General features: G+C 31.5%; 3 protein-coding genes across 5 annotated transcripts; all 3 read right to left on the reverse strand.

Annotated features, from left to right (window-relative positions):
• Positions 1-12,119: 12,119 nt before the first annotated feature.
• On the reverse strand, positions 12,120-15,911 carry LOC135130558 (uncharacterized). Its single transcript, XM_064057963.1, has 7 exons — positions 15,650-15,911; positions 15,431-15,595; positions 15,288-15,371; positions 15,162-15,227; positions 14,552-14,620; positions 12,554-14,489; positions 12,120-12,198 (listed from the first exon to the last, which is right to left on the reverse strand). Exons 1-7 carry the CDS (start codon positions 15,909-15,911, stop codon positions 12,120-12,122), a joined length of 2,661 nt encoding a protein of 886 aa, XP_063914033.1.
• A 516-nt stretch (positions 15,912-16,427) lies between these two features.
• LOC135130025 (zinc finger X-chromosomal protein-like) lies at positions 16,428-18,269 on the reverse strand. Of its 3 annotated transcripts, none has more exons than XM_064057324.1 (2): positions 18,143-18,269; positions 16,428-18,047 (listed from the first exon to the last, which is right to left on the reverse strand). In XM_064057324.1, exon 2 carries the CDS (start codon positions 18,038-18,040, stop codon positions 16,544-16,546), a length of 1,497 nt encoding a protein of 498 aa, XP_063913394.1. In that variant the 5' UTR covers positions 18,041-18,047; positions 18,143-18,269; the 3' UTR covers positions 16,428-16,543. The 3 variants fall into 3 exon arrangements, with proteins under 3 accessions (XP_063913394.1, XP_063913393.1, XP_063913392.1); XM_064057323.1 differs by having other exon boundaries at positions 16,428-18,060; XM_064057322.1 differs by having other exon boundaries at positions 16,429-18,087.
• A 2,985-nt stretch (positions 18,270-21,254) lies between these two features.
• LOC135130257 (zinc finger Y-chromosomal protein-like) lies at positions 21,255-22,951 on the reverse strand. The gene is made up of 3 exons (XM_064057612.1): positions 22,869-22,951; positions 22,744-22,810; positions 21,255-22,683 (listed from the first exon to the last, which is right to left on the reverse strand). Exon 3 carries the CDS (start codon positions 22,671-22,673, stop codon positions 21,273-21,275), a length of 1,401 nt encoding a protein of 466 aa, XP_063913682.1. The 5' UTR covers positions 22,674-22,683; positions 22,744-22,810; positions 22,869-22,951; the 3' UTR covers positions 21,255-21,272.
• Between the last annotated feature and the right edge of the window lie 66 nt (positions 22,952-23,017).

Consider the following 23,017-nt stretch of genomic DNA (forward strand, 5'->3'; position numbering starts at 1 on the left):
ATCTTGACATTATTAGTTTTAATTTTTACTTTCCGAGCGTAAGCGAAAGAAGTATTGTCCGTCGATCGACTCTCTACTCTTACGTTTTCTCGATCTTTCATAACCCCTAGAATACGAAGAAATAGGTCTCTCTTTTTCGTCTGTCTGTCTGTCTATCTGCCGTCACCGATTTTTATTAGACAGATAATCTCTGAAACTACTGGGTCGATTGTTGTCAATTTTTTTAACATGACTTACGTGTAAAAAACAAGAAACTAAATATAATATCAGAATAAAATATATTTTTCATAAAAACAACAAAAAAATATTTCCTGTCTTTCCTGTAATATAAAATAAACATAAAACTCTCAACAAAAACCAAAAACAACCTAAAATAATAAATTAGCGAACCTAAATTATTAAGCATTAATTTGAACTTAAGTTAAGACTTGTTCGCTTGCTGTCGGGCCCTTGTCTCCCCGGGCCCTGAGGCGCGCGCCTCATGCGCCTCATATATAATCCAGCGCTGCCTATTAGTGTTATTACTTTGTTCGTTTTCGGGACTCTTCTCTTCGTGTGTATGTTCTACATATATCATAGATCATTCTCGGCACAAACCACCGAAAGGTTGTATCTTTCGTCCACTCAAGATAACCACTTAAGAATGAGCGATCTCAACTTGAGCGATAATTTCCACGTGCTGGGTAACCACAGGGATAAGTTACTACAGGATGACAAACCCAACCCGATTTCACCCTATTGTGTGTCCAGTAATTACAAAAGGACGACTCTGGCGGCTGATTCTGATCATGGTTATTCGACTATGACGCAGCACGACGAATCCGAGCATATGTCACTAGCGCCAGTTGAGCTAGACTCCCTGGAGGACGACTTAGGCTCAGATAGCATATCCATCCATACGAGCGTGTCCGGAAAACCCCGAGGACCCGAATCCACCCAGTTCACTTGCCTCCCCAGAAACAAATGCATCGTTGTACCAGTGACAGTCCACAGAAACATGGAAACGACGTAACGTTTACTTAATTACGTAGTTTTAAAATTGTATATTGTGTCCATATTTAAACTTAGTGACAGTTCAGTCTCGCTTGTTATTATCGCGCAGATTTGCATTTATATTATGTATTATTTCGACTTAACTGTAAATTTGTGTATTTGTAAATTTATTTATTGTTTTAGATAATTCGATTTTTTAGCCGCTCGATACAGATGGTGGATTGCATTTATTGACGCAACTACGAATTTCTTGAACTTGATTTTTCTATTCGCAGTTGCAAGACTGATTTGTAAATCGTTGTCAAAAATTGACTAAAACTGCCATTTTTGATAGATTCTACTGTCTTAAATTGTACTTAAGAGTTGAGCTTTTTTTACATGGCAGCACGTGTTTTTATTGTAAGTTGAAAATTATTTTTTTATTAGCTAGGTTTTAGGTCTTTATGGTGCAATACTACCGAAAACTAGCGAACTTATGCATACATAAAAATGTACCTGTTTAATAGTGTTGTGTACTTTTTTTAGAAAATAAAATATTGATCTTTCGTGTTTGCATCACTGGAAGGAGAGTGCCGCTCGCTGCAAAGTGTGGACGTAACTACGTTTATTGACACTACTTCCTAAGTAATATTGGTTGAATTAGTAGGACAGAACTTCCCTCATCAAAAAATCGGGAATTTAGACACGTCAAAAATTGAAAAAGAAAAAATCAAAATTAAATATTAAAATATTGAAAAATTGGAAAACCGAAAAATCGAAAGATTGAGGAATGGATAAAATAAAATGTGTTGAAAAATTCAAAAATTGAAATGTTGAAAAATTGAGAAATAAAAAAAATTAAAATTGAGAAATGTAAAATATTAAAAATCGATTAAACGGAAAATTGAAAAATCGAAAAATCGAGAATTTGGAAACGTCAAAAATAGAAAATTAAAAAAATCCAAAATTGGATATTAAAAAAAATCGAAAAATTGAAAAATAGAAATAACGAAGTACCGGAAAACCGAAAAATCTGAAATTTTAAAAATTGAAAATTTATTATATGTCTTAAAAAAACGATTAATCGGGAAATTGGAAATTTAGAAACGTCAAAAAAATTAAAAATTTTAGTAAAAAACCGAAAAATCGAAGTTGAAAAACCAAAAAATCGATTATTTGGGAAATTAAGAATAATAATAATAATAATAAAAGCGTTTATTGTTCTACAAAAGAGACAATGTGAGAACAAAAGGTTCGGCTACAGCTCAACGCTGATACATTTCTAAGAACCAAACCCGTAAATACAAACAAGAGTATACAAAATAAAATAAGACGAGAAAAAAGAAACACATTAAAATTTTATTGTGTCAATGTTAAAATTATTGCTCAAAATTTGTTTATTTATTTTGTTTTTAAGATTAAAATTAGAGTACCCACATGCTAACTCAGGGCACTTATTGAAAACGTAACTAGCCAAGTAAGAAAATGAAGTTTTAAACATTGACATTTTATGCGAAGGTATATCAAGTTGTGCATCGACAAATCGTAATTTTCTGGAATGAACTTGACTTCTTTTCAATATTTTGTCGTAAAGATAAACTGGTGCATGTTCCTTTAAGACACTGTTAAGAAAACAACTGTAATGAATACAACGTTGTTCGTTCATTTTAAGTAAACCAAAAGATCTCAAATATGGAGTAATATGATCACCAAAAGGAACATTTGTAATAAATCTAATGCAGTTGTTTTGAATTTTTTGAAGCTTTGCTTTGTCATTTATAGTAAGGCAAGGACCATACAATTGATCGCAATAATTGAGGCGTGATAAAATCAACGAATTCATAAGCAAAAGTTTAGTTTTTCCATTTAAAATATGTTTTAGAGGAATAAGTTGCCTAAATTTTAAGTAACACTCTCTACAGATATGAGACACATGAGAAGAAAATGTTAATTCAGAATCGAATATAACCCCAAGATTGTTAAGCTTGTCTACGTACTCTATTTTTTCATTATTAATAGTAATTTGAAGACTGACGCCTGAAAGTTTATGTGATGTGCCAAACAAGATATTGTGACACTTTTTTGTGTTAATCAATAATGAATTTGATGATGTCCATTTGTAAATCTCGTTTAGGTCATGATTGATCTGTTCTTGAGCACGTAATACTTCACAGGGAGGGAAACTTAAAAATAATTGAATATCGTCGGCGTATAGATGAATTTTACAAAACTTTGGCATATAAACGATGTCAGATATAAAAACGGAAAAAAGTAGAGGGCCTAATTTGGAGCCTTGAGGAACCCCATTGCTAACTCTGCGCTCACTAGAAAAAACTTGACCTTCAGTTGTATTTAAACGACAGACTTGTTTACGATTGTATAAATAGCTTCTGAACCAATCAAAGTTTGGATTACAGATACCATAATAGTAGAGCTTTTCTAATAAACAGTCTATGTTCAATGAGTCGAACGCTTTGGTTAAGTCTAATAACGTTACAGAAGTTAAATTTCCTAAATCTATATTGCTAATTATATGATCTGTTAACGACACAAGTGCAGTAGCGGTACTATGACATTTACGAAAACCTGATTGAACTGGTGGTATGATGTTTTTGGAATTAATAAATTCACTAAGCTGCTGATAAATAACAGACTCAGCAATCATCAAAGCAACAGGCTGAATGCTAATGGGCCTCATGTCATTCAGAGATGTAAATTTATTCTTTTTTGGTATGGGAGTTACGCATGAAGTTTTCCATAATTTGGGAACATAACCATTTTCAAAACTGAGGTTAATGATGTGTGTCAAGGGGGCACTAACAAATGGCAAAGCAATTCTCAACATCCTACCAGAAATACCGTCATACCCCATAATAGAAGGTTTTAATTTCAGTATTGCTTCTTCAATTTTCTCTACTCCCACAGGTGAGAATACAAAATTACTGTCATTAGAAAAATTTGTTCGGTTAATGTAATCACGAAAGCTAGATGTTGTAGTGACCGCAGGAACAGAATTTATAAAATAGTTGTTTATCTGGTCAGCATTAGCTAGTTCAGGAGGTATGGTTTCATTATTTTTACTTGCTATTATATTAGAGTTCCGTAAGGTTGCCCAAAATTTTCTTGGATTATTTTTACAATTCTGTGTAAAGTTGTATGTCATAAAACCACGTTTTTCTTGCTCTAGTGCAATATTATAAAAATTTCTTAATTCACAATAGTACCTTTTATGTTGTTCAAGCTTTGTCCTACAAAAATGATTCCAAGCTTTCCTTTTTAGGATTCTCAATTTTCTAAGATTGTGAGTATACCATGGTTGATGAGATCTTTTAGTTTTATGACAACAAATTCTTAATGGAGCATGTACGTTAAAAATACTTAAAATGCATTCGTTAAAATATTTAACTTTTTCATCTAAGTCTGGCAACATATATATTTGATTCCAGTTAATTCTCTCGGCATCCTTGGAAAATTCATTTATGTCCAAATTTTTAAAACTTCTAGTAATTTTATGATTAGTTATCTCGTTATAATTATTAAAATCTACTATACAATGAATATTGTTGTGGTCGGCTAGTGCAAGATCAGATACCCAAGACTTAATAATTTCAACATTTGAACTAACAATAATTAGATCTAAGAGAGATTCGCTATCCTTGGTAATCCGTGTGGGATCATTAATTAATTGGTTACAATCAAGTTCAAATAACAAAGATTTTAGAAATTTGCTACCAGGAGAATCAACAAGCAAATCAACATTGAAGTCACCAATAAATATAAAATCAAGTTTTTTAAGGGTCAAAAAATTTATAATATCTCCTAGCAAATTTAGATTGTTAAAATTAATATCAGGTGGTCTGTAAAATGTACCTACGGCAATCTCTTGTGAGTTTATCTTAAGTTTAATTAATAAGTATTCAATAGAGCTATCAGAAGTTTCATCCGAACAAAACTTTAAAATTTCAAATTTAAGAAAAGACTTAACATATAAAGCAACACCTCCACCTACTGTGGCACGATCCTTGCGAATGATGTTGTAGCCTGGCAAGCTAAAAGTATCGTCTGGAACATCCGGTGGAAACCATGTTTCACTGACGCCGATGAGGGAATAATCATGTTGGAGTACTATGTCTTTGAACTTGTGAAATTTGTTACACAAAGATCTTGCGTTCAGGTGAGTAATAGCTAGGCCACTTGGTTTTGATTCGTGCGCTTCCAAAAAAATTTATTGACAGTTACTCCAGAAGGCCAAAAGTTTGGATCCATTACAGATTCAGTTAATGAGTTTGGGACGGTGATTTTAAAAGACGAGTATACTTCTGGATGTTTAGAGCTCATTTTCTCGCAGTTTATCTCTGATGACGTTGATGCAAAAAATGCAACTACATCTTCAACGGTTGTACCAGGAAGAAGGCGGCTTATATGAAAGCTAGAAGTTTTATTGCGCTTTGGAACACCAACTAAGGTATTCCCACTTGACGAAACACCACTGCCAACTATTGGTTTAGATCTCCTTTTCTCGTTAAGAGAAGGTTTTCCTTTGGGGCTGCTACCAGAGTTAAGTTGTTTCTCATTCTTATTGCCACGTTTTTTATGAGTCACCAGTTTAAAACCATCCTGGAAGACATCATCGTCTGCGTCATGTTGAGTTTTGTTGTCATCTTCATTCAGATAGATAATTTCATTCATGATTTGCAGCTGTTTATCGTGCATCAGCTGTGCATTTTTTGTTTTCTTATAATCAGCAGCAGTACCTGTAGAAATAAGTCTTTTATCAATCGCACACTGAGGTTTTTCAACGCTCACGATTGAATTCGCAGTTTTATTATATAGGTCGATTTTAATTTGGTGAATTTCGTTAATAATTTGATGGAAGCGTTCATTTACCATGTCGACAGATGCATATTTACCAAGTATCGAAGTATTTTTAACTTGCTTAAGTTGTTTCGTAAGAGTATCAACTTCAGTTCTTGAGAAGTGTAGTTGTTCTTTAAGCAATTCTATTGTTGTTGACATTTCTGCAATAGTTGCTTTGAGTTTCATGTTTTCCCATTGAAAATTCGTAAGAATATCTTGTGAGGTCACATTTTCTTCAATGTCATCGTCGCCGTCGTCAGCGAAACTTTCGTTTTCATGATAGGCAATTGTTGATTTCTTGGAACAGCAATTTGTTCTTTGTGCACAACTTTGATGAAATGTAGCTTTACAATTAACACATATCACTTTTTTCTTAATTACTGGTTTTTTACACGTAGTACAATTGAAATTAATAAGAGCTGCTTTCTGCACTGTATTAGTGTCAGCCATTTTCTCCAAAAATCAAAAAATTGAAAATTTAGAAGCTGGAAAATCGTTTTAGATTTTGCAGTTTCTAAATTTCCGTGAAGTCCAAACATCGAGAAATGGAAACATCAAAAAACTGAAAAATCTAAAATTTAGAAATTCGAAAAATAGAAATATGTATCAGAGAACTGAAAAATCGATAATCTAAAATTTTAAAAACTGAAAATTTATGATACATCATAAAAATCCATTAAACGGGAAATTAAAAAATCGAAAATTTGGAAACGTCAAAAATAAAAAAATTGCAAAATTTAATATTTAAAACAACCAAAAATTGAAGCATCGAAAAATTCTGAAATCGAAGAATTGAAACATCGAGAAATTGAGAAATCGAAAAATTTAAAAATCAAAAACTGAATAATCGAAAAATCAAACATTTTAAATATCGAAAGATTGGAAAATCGCAAAATCGAAAGATTGAGAAATGGATAAAATAAAATGTGTTGACTAACAAATGTAAGATTTAAAAAATCGAAAAATTTTAAAATCAAAAATTGAGTAATGAAAAGTGAAATTGAAAAACCGAAATCCGAAAATGTGTCGAAAAATTGAAACGTTGAAAAATTTTAAAAATCGAAAAATCAAAAATTTGAAAAATTGGACAGTCGAAAAACTGAAAAGTGAAGTTGAAAAACCAAAAAATCGAAAAAAAATTTAAATTGACAAATGTAAAATTTTAAAAATCGAAAAATTAAAAAATCAAAAATTCGAAGTCGAAAAACCAAAAGATCGGTTAATCGGGAAATTGAGAAATCGAAAAATCGAGAATTTAGAAACGTCAAAAATAGAAAAATAAAAAAATCCAAAATTACATATTAAAAAATCGAAAAATTGAAAAATAGAAATATCGAAGTACTGGAAAAACGAAAAATTTAAAGTTTTAAAAATTGAAAATTTATTACAATATGTCTCATAAAAAACGAATAGTTGGAAATTGGGAAACCGAAAATTTAGAAACGTCAAAAACTGAAAAAATCAAAATATTGAAAAAGTAAAAAATGTGTTGAAAAATTGAAAATTTAAAAATTCGATAATCGAAAAATCTAAAATTTAAAAAAATCAAAAACCTTCAAAAATTTAAAAACAGAAATCGAAGTCGAAAACCAAAAAATCGATTAATCGAGAAACTGAGAAATTTTTAAATTTTAATAAATCGAAAAACTAGAAATTTAAAAACTAAAAAAATCTAGAAACCGAAGTCAAAAATCAAAAAATAGATTCATTGGGAAATTGGTAAATCGAAAAATTGAAAATTTAGAAACGTCAAAAATAGGACAAATGGAAAATCGAAAAGTTAAAAATTTTAAAAATCTAAAACCGAGTCGAAAAATCGAAATGATTAAAAAACTGAAAAATCAAAATCAAAAATTAAAAAAATTAAAAAATTGAAATATCGAAAAAGTGAAAAATCGAAAAATCTACGGGAAATTTAGAAACGTCAAAAAAGTTAAAATTTAAAAATTGAAAAGTGAAAAATCGAATATTTGAAAAATTGAAGAATCGCAATGTCGAAAAATTGAAAAATCAAAAAAAAGAAGAATCGAAAGAGTGAAACGTCGAAAATTTGAACAATGAAGAACCTGAAAACTGAGAAATCGAAATATCAAAAAACCGAAAAATTGAAAAAACAAAAAATCAAAAAATTGAAGCGAGATACTTTCAGTATTCAAATTGAAGAATCGAAAAACTGAGAAATCGGAACATCGAAAAATTAAAAACTCTCAAAAGTAAAACATCGAAAAATCGAACGTTAAAAATTGAAAAATTTAAAAATCAAAAATTGAAAAATCGAAAGGTCCAGTAATCGAATTATATATTAAAATGCGTTGAAAATCAAATTTCCAAAATTAAAATGTTGAAAAATTGAAAAATCGAAAACTTGAAAATCGGAGAAAATTGAATCAAAAATTGAAAAATCCCAAAACTGAAACACCGAAAAATTTATAAATCCCAAAACTGAAAAATCAAGAACGTGCAAATCGAGAAATTGAAATATCAAAAAGTCAAAAAATTAAAAAATACCAAAACTGAAACAAAAAAATTAAAAATCGCAAATTTAACAAATCGTAAAATTGAAAAATCGGTAAACCGAAAAATTGAATAATCCAGAAATTGATAAATGGAAAATATTAAAAATCTAAAACCTGAAAAATCGGAGAACTAAAAATTGGAAAACTAAATAAATCTAGAAACCGAATCAAAAATCAAAAAATCGATTCATTGGGAAGTTGGGAAATCGAAAATGCAGAAACTTCAGAAACCGAAAAAAAATCAAAAAAGTAAAAAACTTGAAAAAATTAAAAATCGAAAAGTCGAAAAATTAAAGAATCGCAGTATTGAAAATCGCAAAACTGAAGTATCGAAAAATTGAAAAATCCCAAAACTGAAAAATCGAAAAAGTAAAAAATCGAAGAAAAATTGAAGAATCGAAAATTTAACAAATCCAAAAATTGAAAAATCGAGAATTTAAAAAATCGAAAAATCGATAAACCAAAAAATCGATTAATCGAGAAATTGAGAAATCGAAAAATTGAACAATGAAAAATTGGGAAATTGAAAAACCGAAATCCGAAAAATCGCCAGATTAAGCAGTCGAATAATTGAAATGTTGAAAAACAGAGAAATCGATTGAGGAATGGATAAAATAAAATGTATTGAAAAATTCAAAAATTCGGAAACTGAAATGTTGAAAAATTGAGAAATGAACTTGAAAAATAAAAAAAAATAAAAATGAAAAATGTAAAATTTTAAAAATCGAAAAACCAAAAAATCGGTTAATCGGAAAATTGAGAATTTAGAAACGTCAAAAATAGAAAAATAAAAAAATCCAAAATTGAATATTAAAAAAAAAACGAAAAATAGAAATAACGAAGTACTGGAAAAATGAAAAATCTGAAATTTTAAAAATTGAAAATTTATTGTGTCTTATATAAATCGATTAATCGGGAAATCGAAAATTTAGAAACGTCAAAAACTGAAAAAATTAAAAATTGAAGTAAAAAATCGAAAAGTCGAAAAATTGAAGAATCGCAATTTGAAAAATCGAAATATCGAAAAACTGAAAAAGTAAAAGAATTAAAGAAAAACTGAAAAATCCGGAAATCGAGAAGTTGAAAAATTGAAAAGTTAATTAATGAAAAAAGAGAAATTGAGAAATCGAAAAATTTTAAAATCAAAAATTGAGTAATGAAAAGTCGAGAAATTGAAAAACCAAAATCCGAAAAGTCAAAAGATCGAGCAATTGTAAAATTAAAATGTGTCGAAAAATTGAAACGTTGAAAAATTTTAAAAATCGAAAAATCAAGAATTTGAAAAATTGGATAGTCGAAAAACTGAAAATTGGGAACTTCAGGAATCAAAGAATAGAAAATTTGGAAACATATAACTGAAAAATCTAAAATTTAGAAATTCGAAAAATTGAAAAATAGAAATATGTATCGAAGAACTGGAAAATCGATAAATCTAAAATTTTAAAAACTGAAAATTTATAATATATTGTAAAAATCGATTTAACCGGAAATTGAAAAATCGAAAATTTGGAAACGTCAAAAATAGAAAAATCGCAAAATTACAGACTAATATTTAAACATTGAAAAAACCAAAAATCGAAAAGTAAAAAAATTGAAGAATCGCATATTGAAAAATCCCAAAACTGAATAAATATCGATACACTGAAAAATCGGAACATCGAAAAATTCAAAATTTAAAAATCGAAAGATTGAACAATCGAAAAATTAAAAAAAAAAGAGAAATCGAGAAGTTGAAAAATCGAAAACCAAAATAAGCCAAAAACTCGAATAATCGGGAAAAATTAACAACCTGAAAAATTGAAGAAAAGCAATATCGAAAAATTGAAAAATCAAAAAAGAAGAATTGAAAAAGTGAAACATCGAAAATTTGAAAAATGAAGAACCTGAAAAATTGAGAAATCGAAAAATTGGAAAAACAAAAAAATCAAAAAATTAAAACGAGATACTCAAAAATTGAAGAATCGAAAATGAGAAATCGGAACATCGAAAAATTAAAAAAATTCAAAAGTGAAATCTCTATAAACCAAAAAATCGATTAATTCAGAAATCGAACATTTAAGCACGTTAAAAATTGAAAAATTTAAAAATCGAAAAACTGAAAAATCGAAAGATCCAGTAATCGAATTATTAAAATGCGTTGAAAATAGAATTTTTAAAATTGAAATGTTAAAACATTGAGAAATCAAAAACTTGAAAAATCGAAGAAAAATTAAATTAAAAATTGAAAAATCCCAAAACTGAAACATCAAAAAATTTAGAAATCGAAAAACTGAAAATTCAAGAACCTGCAAATCGAGAAATCGAAATATCAAAAAATCGAAAAATTTAAAAATCCCAAAACTGAAACAAAAAAATGAAAAATCGCAAATTTAACAAATCGTAAAATTGAAAAAGCGATAAACCAAAAAATCGAATAATCCAGAAATTGATAAATAGAAAATTCTAAAAATCGGAAAACTAAAAATTGAAAAACTAAAAAAAATCTAGAAACCGAAGTCAATAATCAAAAAATCGATTAATCAGGTAGTTGGGAAATCGAAAACGTTGAGACATCAAAAACCAAAAAAATTAAAAATCAAAAAATTGAAAAAATAAAAAATCGAAAAGTCGAAAAATTAAAGAATCGCAATAGTGAAAAATCCCAAAACTGAAATATCGAATAATTAAAAAATCCCAAAACTGAAAAATCAAAAAAGTAAAAAACCGAAGAAAAATAGAAAAATCGAAAAGGCAATAAACCAAAAAATCGATTAATCGAAAAATTGAGAAATCGCAATCCGAAAAATCGCAAGATCAAGCAATCGAAACATTTAAACGTGTCAAAACATTGAAATGTTGAAAAACAGAGAAATCGAAAACTTGAAAAACCGAGAAATCTAAAAATCGTGAACTTGGAAAATTTTTTAAATCAAAAAATCAAAAATTTTTAAATTCGACAAATTAAAAAATAAAAATATGGAAGAAATGAAAATGTGGCAATTCAAATATTCAAAAACTTGAAAAATGGGAAAAACCAAAAACTCAGTTAATTGGGAAATTGAAAAATAAAAATTTACAATTTTTTCAGTGATATTTTTATTAGCGAATATAACCTCAAAAACACACGTGCGCATCCCACAGCTACTTCGAGCAAACAATCGTTGGCATAGAATACCCTCCCTTAGAACACGGTCTCTAATACTTGCGTTTTGTTCACTAAGAGCGCCTCTAGCACCAGGCTTAGAAACTAAAAGCGGCGCAAAATTTGAAAGTGAATTTTGCTGGTGAATTTTTTTATAAAGTGAAGGGGAAAACATTGTTTGTGAATTTTTATATGCTAGTTTCAAAACGCCTTAATACGTTTTGAGACTAACATACAAAAACACACAAACAGTTTAAAAAAATGATACATGTAAGATAGAATACATAGTATATTGAAACGTAAAAGTGATTTATAAATGAAAATATTACTATATAACAATAACAGTTCTTACGAAAATATATAGTATAATATATAAATATATATTTATAATATAATATTAGAAAAATAGCAAAAGCCAACGAAAAGCGCATAATACAATAACATTTCAGGTATGAAATGTTTAAAATTGATTTATAAATGAAAATACTGCAATATAACAACAATTTGCTAAAAATGACAGTGTGAATAAAGTATTCTCTAATAACTTACATTAGTTACATTATATTAAAATAAGAAAAGAAACAGAATATGGACAAGACATTTTTAAAATACAAACAACCAGTAGAAATGCAAACTGCCTTTGCACTTTTCATTCATACCGTCAGAAATATCACAATTAAACCCAGCACACTACTTTCTTCCGATATGAACAAAACTAAGCTGATGTATAGCCTGCGAAATGCAAAATTATACAAACGTTCTCTTTCTTTTTTTAAAACGTAAATATAATTGTTGCATTTGTCTTTCCAGTGAAGTTGATTTGTTAGGCTCTTCCTTACCAAATACGAAATTGCTGAGTTTTTTCATGTATCTAAAGATATACACTCTTATAAATAGATGAAAAAGTTGAGCTTTCAGTTCTTCGGTATGTAAGCACTCCCGAAAATCAAAATCAACTGTAATTCGCAGGTGGCTTATTAACCTTTGAGAAAGAGAAGGATGATAAATTGCAGACGGAACCAAAATGACAAGATGATTATAAATCTTAATTAGAGTTTTAATCATCTCGACATTCGCGTATTGCAACCGTCTTTTTTCACCATCATACTCCTTCTGCACCACCAGACCATGATATTGAATGTTTGGGACGCCATCATGTATCAAGTTAAATCGACTGATTTCACAGTCAAGTGGTTTTGGCATGTGTTTAACTAGAAATCCGCCAATATAACCTATAACATTTTGGTCATAAAAATTATCCTCAGACACAGTATCAGGAACTGGTGGCGGCTTCCACTGATCTTCGATACACTTACGATTTATATCAAGACTAAGAAACTCTCTAATTGAGACCACAAATGACTCGTCATCTTGCTCACAATTAGATCCACGAGAATGATAGGAGCAAAAATTCTTCATCATTAGTGATTTATAAAATGGTACGAATGCTTTGCAAGACGGATTTGTATATCGTACTCCATATTGTCTTAATTGACCAAAAAAATTTTCTAAAGGATCTTGATTAAAAGCTCTTGCTGGGAAAGAGTTATAACCAAGTTTCTTTAGAGTTTCCTTGATAAGCATAAAACCATTTAAAGTACGATACCACCCTTGCAAAACTGGAGGTTTTGCTCGATCTCCAGATTTACGTGGTTCAAATCTCATATTGCTGAACATGCGTTTCCCTTCCAGCCAAAAACTATGATGAAGAGTGTCATCTCCTACCATTTGACGTAATTTCTTACCACCACAGTCTCCAAATCCTCCATTAACGCTGTCAAAGACAGAATCCATGAACAAAAACAAATTGCAAGTGTATCGAGCATCAGGTGGTATGCTTCCCCCTAATGCCCCGGTGGAACAGAGATATATGAACTTAGCAACAGTTGAGCTAAAGACCTGTGAAGCATAACGAACTTTCATTTTTTTGCCTCTTAAGTTAGGCTTCACATGGTCTATGGTGATCTTTGTCATCACTCTCAGGGTGTCACCCTCCGTATGATCCAAATCATATGCCTTTTCAAAAAAACTCCAAGAAGCTCTTCTCTCTACACCTGATTTTTCTACATAAAGCAGATCTTTGGTGAGAAGATTGTTTCGCATACTTTTTAGAAGATGAGGAGGATCAAAGAGAGGGATAACTTCGTGATCACCAATTCTTATCACATTCTCTTCAACTTCCTCTTCATTTCCCAAAATAGCACGTCGTTTGGTTTCTTGTAAAAGCATATTGATTGCGGCACTGTTTGTAGTACCTTGATCACAAACTGAAGCAATGATGTTTAAGCCGACCGCTGTTGCTTCTTTCACAATCTCTTTATAAAAACGGACAATGTTTGCAGCAGACATAGAGTTTTTGCAAAAAGCAAAAGCAACAGGCTGCTTCCACCTTTTGAAAATTCCTCTTAGCATAAATACGCAAACATGGTCTGCAATTTTTTCCGACCTTGTTGTACCGTCATCTTCAAAACCCACAACTCTGTCCTCACAAGGCAAGTAGTCGAGGTGAGGCTGAATGGACATTTCATCAAAGATGAGAGTACATAAATTGTACTTACTGTCCATTCTGCGACATACTTGCTTTCTGAGAACTTCGAAAATGGGTTTGTTGATACCCGGTTCTATTGGAACTTTATTTAGGGTTGCCCTCAGAGTGTCAATAGACGGCAGCGTAAACATTCTTGACAGAAGTTTATACGTTTTTGGGCCATGTTTCCAAATGGCAATGGCATCTACCTTCTCCTCAAACGTAAAACTTCTGCCTTTCGGTTTACGATTTACATTTCTAATCTGGCTGTTAAAAAATCTCTGCTGTAGGGGAGACAACCCTTCCACGAGATGAACCAGTTGTCGATCTCGCAGAAGTTGTTTAACAGAATGAAGTGCGCTTTTGCGCTTTTGTGCCTGCCTCTGCAGTCTCCCCACTTGCCTTTGCAGGCGTTTCGCCTCCACGTACAGCAGGGTTTCATTGCTGCTAAAATTGACGGTGGTCCCTTTGATCCCCAGCCGATCTAATATTTTTCCTGTAATGTACACGAATATGAATTAATTTCATCATTTTTAGTCTGTATATCAAAATACATACGTGGAGTCTTGGTCATGGACTTGGAAGTATCCACCGACTGCCTGGCAGGTACAAAGTTTCCAGCAAAATCTAAAAATGGGCAATATAAATTAATTATAAGTTAACTTAATAGTATACGAGTTGTGAAAAGACTTTTCTATGGAGGCGCGTATAATATATTTTGTTTTAATGAATTTGAGGTTGCTATGCAGTAAAAGAATTATTACTGTACGGTTTGAAGGCGGATGCGAACTAATTTCATCATTTTTACTATAAAAATTAATAAAACACATACCTAAAATGTTTTATTTTATTTTTATTATATTTATTATTGGTAAATTTACCAATGTAAATATAATAAAATATTTTTTTGTCAATACAAAAACATTACAATCTCAAGTCGAAACAAAAAGGTGTTTCACCAGCCGAAGTTACGCCACTGCTTTTTTACCTGCTTTGACAGGTGTTGGCGATTAATGAACATATGACATATACGCACAGAAAAGCGAAGTGACGCCACGCTGCGGTACAAAAATGTTGTTTTATAAACAAATGATGAAGTTTTGCAATCCACCACAGTTTTATATTTTATCATTTGTAAAACATGGGGTCAAACATTACAGTTTCTTACCTATTTTTGGAATATTTTGTAACCCCGAAGGCCCAGCACCAGGGAGCTCATTGATCCCATCCTCTTCTGTAAGGTAAGTAATATTATTTTCTCTCGATTTATTTAATTTTTTTAGCACTACAATACCTGCTCCAAAATTCAGTTGTCGCACTGGAACGCCAGTACTCCATGCACTTCTACCCCCGAGAGTCTCCAGTTTAGTAGCTAAACCTATAAAGTGGAAAATAGTTAGTGCTATACATACTGAAATAGTTGCAATGGTTACTTACTTTGAGAACTTGGAGTTCGTCTCGTACGTGGAGTTAAATTTGCTATTGCATGAAAGTACGGGCATTCTTTTTCTGGAGTGAGGAAAGTGAGATCAATGGTTTGTGGCCCTACATTGGACACGTCGATCTGATCTGCTTCGAGTGATGAACGCAGTTCGTTATCATCTATAAGTAAAGATATCGTAATATTTGTTTTCTAGCAACTTTCAATTTGTTTACCTCGAGGAGGCAAAATGGTTGGTACTGCAGATCGACGCAGCCTTTGTGTTCCTGGTACATAATCCTCGGGTTGAAAATGCTGGAAACAAATGTACCCCCTTCGGTGAATTTGGTCGTGGGTCAAAACCACGAATTTTGGGTTATTCGCGGCTTTAACCCACGCGAGAAACCGATCAAGGCCCCGATTTGGGTGTGGAAACCTAAAGATGGGTTTCAATCTCGCAGCACATTCGTGTACAGAACATGTATGACTGCCTTGCATTTTTTTCTACAAAAATTGATAATAATAATAATATTGTAAAATCAAACTTATGTACTCACATTTGTAAATTAGACACTGAAATTCAATAAAATAAATTCACAAGTCGTTTCAAACACAAATCACGCAGAAAACCGAGAAAAACGTAAATGAACTGAGTGATTGAATGGTGATTCATTTGGGGTGAAAGTGATGACAAAGGGTAGAAGAGGAGGGGGTGTAAACAAATTTTAAAATTTTGAAAATCTGCGCGAATCAGCTTTTACAGATATCTTTTTATTCCGACCTCTGGCGGCGGGCTCTGAACCACGCAGTGAGAGGATAAGGTGAAGGCTATCTCATTTCAGGACCCCTGATCGTTGGTCTTAAAACTAACCGCCATTTTTGGTAATAAATAATGTCAAATCTAGTAACTTTCATTAAAAGTCCCTACATAGTCGGCCATTTGGAAACTAAATTTAAGGATAGGCAACACACATTTCAATTTCTGAAATTGTCTAGTAACAAATTGTGGCTAATTAATAAAGGAAATATTTCGAGAATTTTATTACACATAACGATTATAAAGTTTGTAGTTGTGAACAATTACATATCTTAACATTAATATTTCGATTTTAAGAACAATCAATTTCTCTTTAGGCGTCTGTGGACATTTGTTGTACCCATTCAAGTTCATGACGCACCCAAACGTGATGTTTTAAATACGCTCTTCGCTTAGTCTTGTAGGGGCACTGTTTACATTCATACCACTTAATCTCTTTTTCATCCATATGGTGCGCAACGACGTGGCGTCTTAAAGTGTCATTTTGTTTAGATTTATACGGGCACTTATCACACTGATACCACTTAATATTAGCCACTTCCAAATGGTGCGAATTTACATGTCTATTTACAGACGACTTATACTTAGCTTTGAACGAACAATGTTTGCATTGGTACCATTTAACATCCGAATCACTCAAATGGCACCCATTGATGTGGTCTTTCAAAACCGACAGATGTCTAGTTTTCAGTGAGCACTCACCGCATTTGTGCCACTTGATCTCCTGTTCCTTCAAATGATGGACAACAATGTGTCGTTTTAAATTCGAATTTAATTTAGCTTTGTATGAACACTGGTCGCATTCGTACCATTTAACACTAGCGTCGTCTAAATGGTGCGTATTCGTGTGTCTTTTTAGGTTGGAGTTTTGTCTAGTTTTGTACGGACAATGTTGGCACTGGTGCCATTTAACATTCTCGTCATCTAGGTGGTGAACAATGACGTGTTGGTTTAACGAGTATTTGTAGTTAGTTCGGTATGAACATTTGCTGCACTCATGCCATTTAACAGCGTCTACGTGGAACGTCTTCATGTGTTTCTTGTAATTATAATAATCCTTAGTTTTGTGCAAACACTTCTTACAGTTGTACCATTTAATATCTTGTTCGTTCAAATGATTCCGGTTTATGTGTTGTTTCAAAGCAAAATTTTGTCTAACTTTATATGGACATTCTTGACATTTAAACCATTTAATATCTTGTATGTCTGAATGCTGATAATGTGAGTGCCGCTTTAGGTTGCTTTTTTGCTTAGTTCTGTAAGTACAGTCCGTACAGTAAAACCAAGGTATTTCTGAGTCTTTCAAGTGTCTTGAAATTTTATGCTTTCTGATATTGGTCATGTGCTTGGCTTTGAAATCACACTCACCACACTCATACCACTTGACAACTTTCTTATTCGTACGATTTTTAGATTTCATCACTTTCTTTTTGACACAATTTACGACATGCCGGAAATATTGTAACCCAGAATGAGTTTCAAAGCGACATTTCTGACAAACATAGTTTCGTATAGCGTATTCTCCAATGTATGTAATTGCTGCCTTTCGTTGATTAAAACTATGACACTGCTGCACATGTTGTTTGAAAAAAAGGGTTAGTTCTGTGTGGAATTCACAGTCCTTGCAGTAGTAAGTTTCAACATTGGAATATTCACAGCTGAAGGGCATTGAAAAAGAATAGTGGCGTCTCACGTGGTTTACCATGGTGAAAAGCGACGTCGTAAAATATGGGCAAAGTTTACAGTGATGGACATTGTTGGGGGAAGATTTCACATAAGCAAACTTCACAGAGTATTCCAGTACAGACATTATTTACCTAAAATTGATTACTTTTTGAAAAACTTTTTTGGAAGCACCTGTCACAACATAACCTCAAAATTACAAAATCGACAAACTATATTTTTCACGTACCTTGCGTGTTAATATTGAACTGGGAGCCAGAAATTTGTATAATTTTTATTTTGCGTGGTCAGAAAAAAGGATATTTTCTCTAATTTCCACAAAATTAAATAAATGTAAAAATGTTAAGTTAGTAACTTTTTTGTTACCACTAGCTAAATTCCCTAACATAGATTAAGATAGATGCGACATATAGGCTGAATTTGCAAAACCACCCTTATTGACATTGGAGTCCTTACGCGCCAAATTTAAATAGTCGATGCCAATAAAAAAACTTGTTTCACTACAACTCGTCGCCTGAGAACTTGTTTGATCTACAGACCAGAGCGCGCTCAGGCCAATGTCGACTCTAAGCATTCAGAAGCGATTTGGTTGGTTTGGACTATAATTTCTGCGGGAAATAGTTGTTGGGTCGGTTTTTATAACGACAAAGTGAATATTTTTGGTACATATTTAGATGATTTTACATATTTTGTTTAACTAAGAATTAATTCTTTATTTGTGTTTTATACTAGCAAAACGACTTAAACTAAGAATATTGTTGAAATCGTAATAACCCAATGGATTTTTTTCGGGAAAATGTTTTGGAAACACTGTGTTCTATTTTGTATGAATTTTTAAATGTTTTTAGTTACAATTTTTGTGGTTGTTTTCGATACACTGTATGATATTAACAGTGAGAAAAAAAAAACAATTAAAATAATCGAAAAATCGAGAAATCTAAAAATCGAAACATCGAAAAACTGAAAAATTGAAAAACTGAGAAATCGTAAAATCAAAAGATCAAGAAATCGTGGAGTCGAAAAGTCGAACAATTGAGAAACCGAAACAGGTCAAAATCGAAAAATTGAAAAGTTAAAAATTGAACAAATTATAAATTGAGAAATTGACAATCAAAATATCGATAAATCGAGAAATCAAAAAACTTAAAAATTCGAAAAACTGAGAGATTGAAAGATCAAAAGAACGAGAAATCGAAAAGTGATGAAGTCGAAAAATCGAAAGATAGAGAAATCGACAAACAAAAAGTTAAAAGCTGAAAAATTGGAAAAGCGGAAAAATCAAAAAACGAAAAAATGGAAAACTGGAAAAACTGAGAAACCGAAATAGGCCAAAATAAAAAATTGAAAAACTGATAAATCGAAAACCTGAACAAACAAATCTCGATAAATCGGGAATGAAAAATTAACAAATCGAAAAATTGAAAAGCAGAACATCTAAAACCAGGAAGTCGAAAAATCGAAGTTAATCGAATTAAGAAATATTGAAAAATTAAAATATCAAAAGATTGAAAAATCAAAAATTTAAAAATCCAAAAATTGCAAATCGAAAAAGTAAAAAGGTAGACACATCGAAAAATCCAGAAGTCAATAATAGAAAATCCGAAGAATTGAAATATTGAAAATCCTAAAACTGAAATATCTAAAAACTGAAAAACCGAAAAATCAAAAAAGTGAAGTCGAAAAATAGAAACCTTAAAAAATCGAAAAATTGAAAAATCAAAAACCTGAAAAATCAAAAAATTAAAGACTTGAAGTACAGGAAAATCGAAACACTCGAAGGTCATGAAATGGGAAAATCAAAACATCGACTAATTGAAAAATCGAAAAATTGAGAGTTATGAAAGTCAAATTTGAAAAATTAAAAAATCGAAAATTTGATAAAATGACAATTGAAAAACATAAAATCCAAAACGGGGAAGTCGAAAAATCAAAAGATTAAGAAATCGAAACCTTTGAAAAATTCGAAAACTTGAAAAATTCAAATATCGAAGAACTGAACTGAAAAATCGAGAAATTGAAAAATCTGAAATTTTAAAAATTAAAAAATCTAAAATTTAAAAATCGAAAAAGCAAAATAATCGACACATCAAAAAATCCAGAAGTCAAAAATCGAAAAGTCGAAGAATCGAAATATTGAAAAACCCCAAAACTGAAATATCGAAAAACTGAAAAATGAAAGAGAAACTGAAAAATGGAAAACCTGAAAAATCCGAAAACAGAAAATCCAAAACCGGGAAATCGAAAAATCGAAAGATTAAGAAATCGAAACATTTGAAAAATTGAAATATGGAAGAGCTGAAATGAAAAATCAAGAAATCGAAAAATCTAAAATTTTAAATATTGAAAAATTAAAATACCAAAAAATTGAGAAATCTAAAATTTAAAAATCGAAAAAGTAAAAAGTTAACACATCGAAAAATCCAGAAGTCAAAAATGGAAAAGTCGAAGAACAGAAATACTGAAAAATCCCAAAACTGAAATAATCGAAAAACTAAAAAATGAAAAAAACCAGGCGAAAAACTGAAAAATCCCAAAACTGAAATATCCAAAAACTGAGAATCCAAAGAATCGAAAAATTGAGAAATCGAAAAATCAAAAAAGTGAAGTCGAAATATCGAAACCTTAAAAAATAGAAACAATTGAAAAACCTAAAAACCTGAAAAAGCAATTAATTCAAAAATCTACAAATAAAGCGTTTATAAAAGTCAAAAATTGAAAAATCGAAATATTTCAAAATCGTAAAATTGAAGAGAAAAACTGAAAACCGAGAAACTGAAAAATTGAGAAATTGTAAAATTCAAAAATTGAAAAATAAATAGGAGTAAACGGAAAAGTCCCCAAACTAAAATTTCGAAAAACTGAGAATTTGAAAGTTGGAACAGCAAGAAATTATGGTCGAAACCGGTTAGAATGTGTATCAGATCACGGATCATGGCTTATAAATCAAATCGTTTCCGAACGCTTAGAGTCGACATTGGCCTGAGTGCTCTCTGGTCTGTAGATCAAACAAGTTCTCAGACGACGGACTGTAATTCGTGTGACCTGAATTAAAGTGAAGGAGCTTGTAATATTCTGGTAAATCTAATGTCAATTTGTCGAAAGTAAAACGCATCGTTAAAAATATTATGACATTTTTTCTAGTTAATTTTATTCCTAGTTAGAAACAAACACTGTTGCCAACATAAGTCGAGAAGTCCTCAACCGTCATTTAATTTAAACTATGACGCTTCTCTATGTTCTCTGTCCCTACACTGGATTGACAGCAGGCTTTGGTTATGCAACACATTAAACACTCATTTTATTATAAATTCTATTACTTCATATTGTTATAACTGACAACAATAGCAAGATTTCGTCTTTCAGTGATGCGCAGTAATATTAGTTATGAGAATCTTAATATCCTCATCTGAATGGTGTAACCCTACATGTCTTGTTAAATTCCGCTTTCGCTTATTTTTGTACGAACACTGTTCGCATTCGTACCATTTAACGTCCTCCTCATCCAAATGGACAGCGTTTACGTGCGTATTTAAATCAGAGTGTCTTTTAGTTTTATATGGACACTTCTGGCATTCGTGCCATTTAATATCTTTCTCGTCCAAATGGTGCGCATTTACGTGACTTTTCAAATGCGAGCTTTGCTTAGCTTTATATGGACACTTTTTGCATTCATACCATTTAATGTCCTTCGCGTCTAAATGATTCGCGTTTATGTGAATTTTCAACTGCGAATTTTGTTTGGCTCTGTATGGACAGCTGGCACACGCATACCATTTAATATCTTGTTCACCTAAATGGTACGCGCTTATGTGTCTATCCAACGACTGCTTATATTTAGTTTTGTAGGGGCACGTTTTGCATTCATAGCGGCTGAAGTCTTGTTTATCCATGTTGTGGTGGCGTTTTCTGTGGTGGATCAAAGTTGAACTACTTTTGGCTTTGTAGGGACAGTTTTCACACACATACCATTTAATATCTTTCTCGTCTAAATGGTGCGCATTTATGTGGTTTTTTAAATGGGAGTTTTCTTTGGTTTTGTAAGGGCACCTAGGGCAAGTACGCCATTTAATACACTGTCTTTCCAAATGACGCGCATTTATATGTCTATTTAAGTTTGATTTTTCTTTGGCTCTGAACTGACATCTTTGGCACTCATACCAGCTAATGTCACCTTTATCCACATGGTGCAACGTTGTGTGTCTTTTCAAATTACCTTTAAGTTTAGTCCTGTATGAACATTTGTCACATTCATACCAGTTAATGTTGACTTCCTCCAAATGTTGCAAACTGTGTCTGTTTAAATTGCCTTTGACTTGAGTTTTATATGGACACTTTTTACATTCATACCAGTCATCAGATTTTCTTTTTAACAATAACTTAGTTTTGAAATTTTCATTATTTCCAACACACGCTGCAATATGTTGAAGCCATTTAAGCACAAAATGGGTTTCAAAGCTACACTTTTTACAAACGTAGGTTTGAACAATGTATTGTTCGTTTTCTCTTTTAATTCCATGATGTTCTTTGAGGTGTTGTTTGAAAAGAAATGTTGTTTCTGTTTGGAAATCGCAGTCTTTGCAATAGTAAGTTTCAATCTTGGTATTTTCACAGTAAAAACGCTGGGTTGAGGTGCGGTGGCGCTTGATGTGGTTCATCATCAAAAAGAAAGATGTTGAAAAGTATGGGCATAATTTGCAACGATGGGCGTTCTTCCATGGTTTCATGGAACCAAAGGTTTTGGAGTATTCCAGAACTGACATTGTGGATCACCTAAATTCATGTTTTACTATTTTATTACAAGATGACGAGCACTATATCGTAATTTATTACCTTATATTACGAGGATGTTGTTATATATCGTTTCAATTGTCGATTAACATTGATTCAATAGCATAACCTTAAATTATAAATCTCGCTTGTAATTAGTACATTTCAAAAGCGACGTTCTGATTTACCTGAAATCGTTACTTAACTCTTTGATTCTTCATCATGTTTATAAGGTGAGTCTACAAATCTAAAAAAACCCAGAAATAAACCAAAATAGCAATGATTGTTTATTTGTAAAGCAGGCAACCAATCATACTAACATTTGACACGAAAACAG

Source organism: Zophobas morio, unplaced genomic scaffold (genome assembly GCF_036711695.1).
Source record: "Zophobas morio isolate AGI-343-1 ecotype UQ-CSIRO unplaced genomic scaffold, CSIRO_AGI_Zmor_V1 ptg000017l, whole genome shotgun sequence".
Classification (NCBI taxonomy): domain Eukaryota; kingdom Metazoa; phylum Arthropoda; class Insecta; order Coleoptera; family Tenebrionidae; genus Zophobas; species Zophobas morio.

What these genes read in the sequence shown, in the direction of transcription:
- LOC135130025 (XM_064057324.1), bottom strand. Translation starts at nt 18,040, where the DNA reads ATGTCTGTACTGGAATACTCTGTGAAGTTTGCTTATGTGAAATCTTCC.
- LOC135130558 (XM_064057963.1), bottom strand. Translation starts at nt 15,911, where the DNA reads ATGCAAGGCAGTCATACATGTTCTGTACACGAATGTGCTGCGAGATTG. An exon ending in GTCCATGACCAAGACTCCAC is followed by an intron (nt 14,490 to 14,551) that starts GTATGTATTTTG and finishes TGTACATTACAG; the next exon opens with GAAAAATATTAGATCGGCTG. An exon ending in TATGATGGTGAAAAAAGACG is followed by an intron (nt 12,199 to 12,553) that starts GTTGCAATACGC and finishes TGCATTTCGCAG; the next exon opens with GCTATACATCAGCTTAGTTT.
- LOC135130257 (XM_064057612.1), bottom strand. Translation starts at nt 22,673, where the DNA reads ATGTCAGTTCTGGAATACTCCAAAACCTTTGGTTCCATGAAACCATGG.